General features: G+C 55.7%; 1 protein-coding gene across 1 annotated transcript; it reads left to right on the forward strand.

The window, feature by feature from the left end:
* Nucleotides 1–232: 232 nt before the first annotated feature.
* LOC104300054 (uncharacterized) lies at nucleotides 233–6,429 on the forward strand. Its single transcript, XM_054178207.1, has 20 exons — nucleotides 233–313; nucleotides 888–1,034; nucleotides 1,117–1,238; nucleotides 1,349–1,457; nucleotides 1,546–1,662; nucleotides 1,823–1,890; nucleotides 1,979–2,101; nucleotides 2,245–2,430; nucleotides 2,552–2,654; nucleotides 2,744–2,885; nucleotides 2,967–3,150; nucleotides 3,322–3,421; nucleotides 3,504–3,622; nucleotides 3,764–3,801; nucleotides 4,018–4,130; nucleotides 4,219–4,367; nucleotides 4,558–4,652; nucleotides 4,935–5,013; nucleotides 5,297–5,405; nucleotides 5,763–6,429. The coding sequence occupies exons 1-20, from the start codon at nucleotides 253–255 to the stop codon at nucleotides 5,834–5,836; spliced, it is 2,238 nt and encodes a 745-aa protein (XP_054034182.1). The 5' UTR covers nucleotides 233–252; the 3' UTR covers nucleotides 5,837–6,429.
* The last annotated feature ends 2,791 nt before the right edge of the window (nucleotides 6,430–9,220 follow it).

Genomic DNA, 9,220 nt, shown 5'->3' on the forward strand with positions numbered 1-9,220 from the left:
CCTGTCTCTGTGCATCCCCAATACCCCCATACTCCCTCTTTCCCTGTCGCTGTGCCCCCCCGGCACCCCACCACAACCCATTTACCAACAGCGGCGGCTGGACCCCAGCCCCTCCCGGTACGAAGCGGAGGCGGCTCCCGAGGGCGCGCCCCGCCCCGCGCATGCCCGGCCCCTCCCGTTAAATCCCGGCGGGAGGGGGCCCACCGACACCGTCACTGCTGCTCCCCCGGGGCCGCCGCCGCTGCTCTTGCCATGGCCACCGAGAGCGAATCCGGCCGCCGTTACCGCTGCTGCTGCGCACAGGATACGCTCGGTGAGCGGGGAGGGAGGGTTCCCCCTGCTTCCCCATCATTACACTGGGCACCGAGGGGCTTCCCCCACTGTCCTGGGCCCTGGGAGCGTTCCCTCTCCTGAGTATCACACCAGGAGGGTCTTTATCCTGGTTACCGGGCTCTGCCATCCCGAGCATCACACCAGCCACCCAGGTGTTTCTCCATGCCGGGCCCTGGGAGGTTTTCTCCTCCCGAGCACCACGTCGGGCACCGGGAGACATCCCCGCGACTCATTTTGGGGGCCCGGAGGGTGTCCCGTCCTCCGCCCAGCATGGCACTGAGCACCAGGAAGATTCATTGAGCACTGGAGGGGAATGCTCCCTGCCTTGGGGTTCCCTCTTCCAAGAATCAAACTTGGCACCAAAGGGGTCTCCCCAGTCCTGACCCATCACCCTGGGTACTACTGCCTGGGAGCTCTGTGGGTCCCCTGTGAGGTTTGTGGACCGAGGTGATACCCCAGTGCAGCAGCACCTGGGTTTCCTGTGGTGCTGAGCTCAGGCAGGATATGGCTGTAGTGTGACTCCAGCTGTCATGGTCCCCCATACCCTCCTGCAGATGGCCCTAAGGCTGCTGAGCCCCGAAGTGACAGCAGTGGCCTCCGCCGGGGCTCCCTCTGTGATCGTCACTGTGCCATCATCAACAACGTGCAGGGTGACCTGAGTGACCTGGGCTGCCACCTCCACCACCCTCGTTTCCCCCCAGGTAGGTCGGCCACTGGATGAGCTTGTTACAGGGTGCTGGGAGGAGGTCCCACATCCTCTCTCGCCTTCTGTCGCCCCGACAGCCATGTGCTCCCCGTCCTGCTGCCAGCAGCACTCGGATGATGTCTGTGAGAGCTGCATGATGAAGACCACCCTGACGGCAGAAAATGCTGTGGAGGCCAACAAGCTCTCCAACAACTACAAGGTGAGAGCTTGTGGCATAGATGGGAGCCACCTGTGGGTGCTCCTGGGTGGCTGTCATGGGTTTTCTTTTTCTCTCCACACTCCCCCTTAACCCTAAAATCACCTCTGCAGTTTGGCTTCAAGAAATGGAAGAGCCACGTGACAGCGCGGCCCTGGGAGGACCGATCGGAGATCGTCAAGGAGCTCTACTCTGACCTCAACGTCATCCGAAGCTCTGGAGGTGGATGGTCTTGGGGACACCCTCTGTGCTGGCAGCCTGGATTTGGGATGGTGCCGGTGACAACAGCCTCATCCTGTGTCTCCCACAGGGTCCTCAGTGACGTGTGGGAATGTCCTCTACCTGCTGCTCTTTGGCTGGTGGCTCTCATTGCTCTATGTCCTCCTGGCTGCTGTTATGCTCATCACCATTGTGGGAGCTCCTTATGGTGAGTCCTAGGTGTGGGATCCCCATATGAGGAGCTGGGTGAGCTGTGGGTCTCTTGGCTGAGCCCAGAACAGCACCCATAAGTGCTGGGGTCTCCTGAGTTCCTTTTTCCTGGGGGGGCCTGTGTATCCCCAACAGAGCTGATGCTTGTGTCCTCACAGGGCAGCTCTGCTGGGACCTGGCTGGGTATTTTCTCTGGCCCTTCGGCAAAGTGATTCAGAAAGTGGAGGTAACGATGTGCCCTAAATTGAGGGCTCCATGAAGGGGTGGTTGGGGTGTCCCATGTCGCACCCTGCCACCCCCATCTCCCCACCCAGGTCCCCAAATCCCGCCAGGCACTGGGTGCATGCGAGGCCAGCGCAGGGGAGACTTCACCTCTGCTCAGTGGCCCCGTGCCACGCCGCTGGCGCCCACAGTGCTGGGCAGATACCAAGCACTGGGTAAGTTGGACATGGTGACACCCTCTTCTGGGTGTGGACACCCAGTAGCCCCTCATCATGGTGGGGATGGCATCCATGGGTGCCTCCTCCTCTGGGGTGGGTGTTTTGTGGGGCAAACCCTTAAGGTGGGCACTCATCTGCAGCAACGTGCTGGCACCGTGGCATGGCTGTGCCTGGGCTACCCACTACTGGTGCTGGCCCATGGGCTGGTGTGTGTTACCGCGTGGCTCCTCATCATCCTCATCCCTGTGGCCAAGCTGAGTGCTCGCACCGTCACCAGTGTCCTGCTCCAGCCCCCAGACCAGGTCCTCATCCGGCGCCTGAAGATGGTGGGTGACTGTGATGGATCCCCAGCCCTCTCTCTTCCCTCCTTCGCCCGTCTTGTTCCAGGGCAGCTTGTGGGGTGGGGTGTGGTGCTTGGAGCATTGTCACCCACTTGTACCTCCACAGACAGAGGCCCCTCTGGAGGGGGAGGTGATCCTCTGCTGCTACCATGCTGTCAACCCCTACTACTACAAATATGCCGTGGATGGCATCAACGTCTTTGCTGTCAGTATCCTTTGGTAGGCTGGAGTTGGAAGGGTGGTGAGCTGACTCCAGATCCAACCCCACCTGGGTCATCTCCTTGACTGGCCACCCCAGACCTCTTGCTCCTGGTGCTGCTGACGCTGGTGCTGGGCTACGTGGACAGCCACAACCGCCTGACCAGTTCCTCCATCAAGTTCACGCTGGCCTTGCTTTCCATCATGCCTCTCTCCTACTACATCGGGATGGCCATTGCCAGGTGAGCGGCAAGGGGGAGGACGCTTGGTGGCGAGGCAGGGATGGGTGGCAGCACACTGCTCCTGATGTTGTTCTCCTCCAGCATCTCGGCCCAGAGCAACTTTGCGGTGGGAGCAGTGGTGAACGCCACCTTCGGCTCCATCACGGAGCTCACCTTCTACATCACAGCCCTCATCAAGGGCTCGCGAGAGGGCAACCGCTGCTATGCCGAGGTCGTCAAGTCGGCGCTGACGGGGACGCTGGTGGGCTGTGTCCTCTTCGTCCCGGTGAGATGAGGGCACGCCCCCATGCCGTGAGAGCTGGGAGCATGCTGGGAGCAAAGTACTGACTTTGTTTGTTTGTTTCATTTTGGTTTGGTTTTTTTTGGTTGGTTGGTTTTGGTTGTTTGGTTTTTTTGTGGTGTGGGTTTTTTTTGGGGGGTCTTCTCCATCCCCAAGGGTCTTTGCATGGTGATTGGGGGCATCAGGCACCAGGAGCAACGGTTCAACAGCCGCTCGGCGGGTGTCAGCTCGGCCCTGCTCTTCCTCTCTGTGGGAGGTGAGTTGGGGACCGGGGTGTCTCCAAGTTTGGGATGTCCCACCAGCATGGGCATCTACCCCATGTCCCTCCATCCTTGCAGGTGTCTTTGCCCCGACGCTCTTCTCCAAGGTCTATGGGAAGCTGGTGTGTGGTGAGTGCCACAACATCACCCAGAACCCATTGGGCCACTACCTCTGCCACAACTGTCACTTTGACCTGGTGAGTGAGGACACGAACCCTCAGCTGTTGGAGTTTGGAGCTAGGGATACATGGAGCTCACCTGGCTCCTGCTCTCACCAGTGGCTGTGGGGCTGTCCCTTGTCTCCTGCATCCCTGCTGACAGGTGTCTTCTCTCTGCAGATGGATAACAATGGCACCCTCTACTACAGTCATGTCCAGTGAGTGTCTGTTGGGATGGGGACAGGGTTGTCCCCACATTGGGGTGGCACCTCCTGGGTTTAGTCATGGTCCCATATCCCTCCCAGGTCCTCTGTCTGCCCCAGTGAAGGGCTCCCACCCAGCACCCCATCTCCTTTACCCCCAGGGGACCTGCCCTGGGGTCTTCATGACACACCCCAGCTAGTGTCACTGAACGTGTTACCTGTGTCCCACAGACCCTTGGTGTACACAGTGTCCCTGCTGCTCCCAGCTGCCTACCTCATCGGTCTCTTCTTCACCCTGAAAACTCACTCGCACATCTACGACATCCACATCAGTGACTGTCACAGTGAGTGTCCCCCTGGCATGCCCCAGCTGCAGGACCGCTGCTTCTCACCACCCCACCATGTCCCATCATGTTTCTGCTCTTCCCCTAGTGCCTGGACACCACCACAGTGCTGTGGTCCACTGGTCTCGTTGGCAGGCCCTGGTCATCCTTCTGCTCTCCACCCTTTGTATGTCAGCCTGTGCTGACCTGGCCACAGAGCACATCAGTCCCATCCTCACTAACTCCACTATCTCACAGGTCAGCATGGAGGGATGGTAGTGAGCCAGGTCTGGGTGGCTCTGAGGGCCAAGGTATGCCCTCCAGGGTTGAGAACCTGCCCTGGCTACAAATGCTAGGGGAAAGATGCTGAGATGTTCCATGCCCTGAGGAGCTTGGTTGTGGTCCAGATCAGGCCATATGCGTGTGCTGATGTCATCTCTTCCCACAGTACTTCATTGGTGTCACCGTGCTGGCAATGGTGCCTGAGCTGCCAGAGATTGTCAATGGCATCCAGTTTGCCCTGCAGAACAACCTGAGCTTGAGGTGAGAAGGCTCAAAGGATGGGTTTTGGGGTGCTCTCTTCCAGCATGGCCCTCATAGGCAGTAGCTGTGATGGGCTGCCCAGTTTAATAGCATTGGTGGGTCACATCTGTCAGTATTTGCCCTCAAGAGGACTTAAAGCCACCCCAAAAAATGGGACCAGAGCCACTTCGAGGTCCATGATTTTGTTCCTCAAGATGGGTTTGTTCTGACTCCAAACTGAATGATTCAAGGATTGCTGGAGACCTGGCTCTTGCTTGCTCCTAACCTCTCTGTCCTCCCCAGCATTGAGATTGGGAACTGCATTGCTGTCCAGGTCTGCATGCTCCAGATCCCCATCCTGGTGCTTTTCACCATCTTCTATGTAAGTAACCCCAGGACAGCCCCTTGGTGACCTCCCTCAGCAGGGCTGGGGACATGCAGAGCTCTAAGAGACATGGCAACACCATGGCTGCTGTCCCAGTGTCTCCTCTCCTCTGCTCACTGCAAGGGAAAGTGGAGTCAGATGTCTCCTACCCTGTCTGATGATGTTCCCAGCCCTAGGAAAATGTGGCAGAGGGGGCTCAAGGGGTGTTGTGCAAGTCTCCCTCTGTAGCTGATGCAGGTTTGTCCTGACTGGCCATGAACCCAGCATCTCTGCTTTACAGCCAACCAACTTCATGCTTGTCTTCAGCGACCTCCATGTCTATGCCAGCATGTTCAGTGTGGTGCTGATGAACTACATCTTCATGGATGGCAAATGTGACTATTTCCAAGGTGACTTATTGCCTGTAAGGCTGCTGTGGGACTTGCTGTGCCCACCTTTCACATGCTGATGGGGTGGGAGGCTCCTTGGAGACAGCCCTGGGGTCATCTGCTTGCAGCAGCTCTTGGAATGTGGTGGCTTGAGCAAATCTAGGGTCTTGGTTAACCACCTTGGAGGTGCTAGGTCCAAGAGGGATCACTCCCTTCTCACCTTTTGAGAGGGTATTTTAAGCCCCTCTTGAGATTTTGCAGAGGCCCATGAAAGCCCTCTCTAGTGAGTTAGACCAGACCATACCAAAAGGTCTTAAACCCCAACTTTCTTCCTTGCTCCCTACAGTAACCTCCTCCAACCTGCTTTGTCTGCCCTAGGCACAGTGTTGGTGATGGTCTACTTCATTCTCCTGGCTGTGTATTTCTTCGCCCCATCGCCCAGTGGTTGCTGAGGTTTGGACTCTACTGTCTCCAACCCTCTTGTTGTGTTCAACACCTGTCAAGGTGTTAACTCGGTGTCTGAGGGACTTAGCTGGGCTGGCTCCGGTCTGGAAGCACATTTGACGCTCCTGCTGCCTGGCTCCCCCAGTAGGGTGCCAACAGGGCTTTGGCTTCAGTGATGGGAAGAAGGGTGGTGGCCACAGAAGCGCTCCTGAACCAAGAAGGAACCTCGGTGCCACTTCACAGAGGTTATTTCCAGCCCACGCTTGTGTGGTTGGAAGGAACATTGTCTGCAGTGGAGGGTCTTGAAGGAGGTTTGTGTGGTCTTGAGCACAGACCCTTCCCTTGGGATGTTTTGCACTGGGAGAAGGTGCCTGAGAAGAGCCTTTTGTCCTTCCAGGCAGTGGGTGATCCCTGACCTGGAAGGGACTTGAGCCTGGGGATCACACAGGGCTTCTTGACGGTACCAGAAATGCACCAAAAGGTATTTTCCAGCCATTTTGTCATTAAAGCAGTTTTGTAGAAACCAGGAACGAGCTTGGTTTCTCCTTAAACAAACCTTTGGGCACCTCTCCAGGCCCCTCTGTGCCTACCACCCAAGTTAGTGATGGTGTTGATGTGATGGCCTCTTGGTGTCCACCAAGGCTGTGTCTCAATGTAGTGCTTGTTGGGTACCAGTGATGGCTCATTTGGAGACAGCATCTCTGGGAGAGGAGCGGGACAGCAATTGATGTCCTGTGTCACAGCACCAGAGCAGGGTGTAAGGGAGATCCACCACCACGCCATGGTGGCAGAGCCAGCAGAGGGGTGGCTGTGGACTCCATGACCTTCCCTAGGCTCCAGCTCTTCTTTTCAGCTTGGTCTTGCCCATCTGGACCCAGCTGGCCAGGGATATTGTGACATGTCCTTCACTGGAGAGGGTCCAACCCCACCTGGCCATTGTGATCCTGGGCAACCTGCTGTGGGTGCCCCTGCTTTAGCAGGGGGATTGGAGTGGATGATTTCAGAGGATCCTTTCCAACCTCCACTATGCAGGGATTAATTATCTTGGCTCATCTTTGCCCAGAGGTCTTTAACAGGCTCTGAGTGAGGGATGCTCCTGGTGCTGTTGGCACGATGCAAAGTGTGACATGTTGGGGACTGACTCATCTCCTGTTGAAGCTGAACACCAGTGGGTCAGGTGAGAGGACAGAGTTGGGTGACTTGGAGTGATTTATTATTCATAGACTTGTAAATGGCTTAGGTTGGAAAGGACTTGGGAGATCATCTACTCCAACCTCCCTGTCATAGGCAGGAAGGCCTCTCAGCTAGACTTGGTTGCTCAAAGGCCTCATTGGAGTTCTACAGAAATCCAAAAGCAAGACACCAACAGATACCAAAATCCATGGGCACCTTCTCCCTCCCCAGCCCCACAGCAGCATGAAAATTAGGGAGGGGAACTCATTGCCTGCAACATGGACTTTGGGCTCCAGAAGGTCCCATAGTCAACGGAGAAATGGAACAAGGCTTTGAAGAGCCCTGGAGTAAGGCAGGAAGCAGCCTGGGATCCCCTTCCCAAAGGAGGGCAGCTCCTCCTTGGCAACTTTTGATGCTGCTTCATCAGGCTGGTTTGTTTTCCTAGTGTAGATGATATCCTGATGTTAGAGGTGTTTGAGAAGATCCCTGGGCAAGTATCCAGAGGTGGTGGCAGCAGATGGGGCTCAACAGCATGAGGTAGTAAGAGACAGAAGGGAAGGAAGAGCAGATGATGGCACCAAGCAGGTTCTGTAATTCACCTGAAGCTACACAGAAAACATCTACCCTAGGGTGAGGGATGCTTGGGGTCTCTGGAGCCTGATTCAACCTTGGTTTAGGTGGGTGAAAAGCTGGACATGACTCCAGGGAGACATTCTGGTGGCCTTTCAGTGTCTAAAGGGAGTCTAGGAGAAAGCTTAGCAGGGATAGGACAAGGGGTGATGGTTTGAAACTCAGATAGACTTGATCTAAAGGGAGAAATTTTTGATACTGAGGGTGGTGAGACTCTGTCCTGGGTTGCCCAGAGAGGCAGTAAAAGCCCCATGAGTCTGGTGGGGATGAGGAACCCAGGGTTGTTCAGCCTGGAGAAAAGGAGGCTGAAGGAAAACCTTCTGGCTCTCTACAACTCCCTGAAAGGAGCTTGGAGATGGGTGGGGGGTTGGTCTCTTCTCTCATGAACAAGTGACAGGGCAAGAGCAAATAGGCTCAAGTTGTACTAAGAGAGGTTTAGGTTGGACATGAGGAACAATTTTTTCCCCAGAAGGGCTGTCAAGGCCTGGCCCAGGCTGCCTAGGGAAGTGGTGGAGTCCTCATCCCTGGAGGGGTTTCAGAGCAGTGGAGATGTGGTGCCATGGTTTAGTGGTGACCTGGAGGTGATGGGTTAATGGTTGGACTCCATCTGAAAGGTGTCTTCCAATCTAAATTGAGAAGAGTGTGGCCAGCAGGTCTAGGGAGGTGGTCCTCCACCTCTCATCTGCCCTAGTGAGACCATAGCTCAAGACCTGTGTCCAGTCCTGGGCTCTGCAGTTCAGGAGAGACGGGGAACTACTGGAGAGAGTCCAGGAGAGGCTCCAGAGATGCTGAGGGGCCTGTAACATATCTGTGAAGAGGAAAGGCTGAGAACCCTGGGGCTGTTGAGCCTGGAGCTGAGCAGCCTGAGAGGGGATCTCAATGCTGATGAATATGGTGGAGGCCATGAGGATGGGGATGAGCTCTTCTCAGTGGTGGTCAGTGATAGGACAAAGGGGAAATGGGTACGAAGAGGCATCCATGAGGTTTCAGTTGAATTTGAGGAGAAACTTGGCTCTGGGGGTGGTGGAACCCTGGAGCAGGCTGCCTAGAGAGGTTGTGCAGTCTCCTCCTCTGGAGATTCCAAACCTGCCTGGCCCTTGTGATCCTGTGCAGCCTGCTGTGGGTGCCCCTGCTTTTAGCAGCAGGGGTTGGATTGGATGATCTGCAGGGGTCCCTTCCCACCTCCCCCCCCATTCTCTGTGACCAGCCAGTACTGTTCAGCTGAAGGACACAAGGACAATGCTCTATTTTATTTCAACAGAAATGCAATCATTTAAAAATAATTAAAACCCTGGTGTCTAAGCCTCACCTTTGCTGCTGGAAGGTTCTAGGAAAAGCTGATTTAAAAGCAAAACCAAACAAACGAAAAACACCACCAAACCACCAACCAAACAAAAGGCACTTTAAAAATGGTCTTCAACTAAAAAGGGTTTTGCATGAACCTGATGCCAGCCCAGAGCAGCTGCTCAGAGTTTGGTGGCCACTTAGCCATGGTCTCTAGAGGAGATTTCACAGTATCTGAAGCACAGGAAGATCAGAGATCCCTTCCTCTTCTCCCTCACTGCTCCCTCTCCCCTTTTTTCTGTGCT

This window comes from Dryobates pubescens, chromosome Z (assembly GCF_014839835.1).
Source record: "Dryobates pubescens isolate bDryPub1 chromosome Z, bDryPub1.pri, whole genome shotgun sequence".
In the NCBI taxonomy this organism is placed as follows: Eukaryota; Metazoa; Chordata; class Aves; order Piciformes; family Picidae; genus Dryobates; species Dryobates pubescens.

Coding starts and splice junctions, on each gene's coding strand:
- LOC104300054 (XM_054178207.1), top strand. CDS start 253: ATGGCCACCGAGAGCGAATCCGGCCGCCGTTACCGCTGCTGCTGCGCA. Junction 3,151..3,321: donor GCTGTGTCCTCTTCGTCCCG/GTGAGATGAGGG, acceptor TCCATCCCCAAG/GGTCTTTGCATGGTGATTGG. Junction 4,368..4,557: donor CTAACTCCACTATCTCACAG/GTCAGCATGGAG, acceptor CTCTTCCCACAG/TACTTCATTGGTGTCACCGT.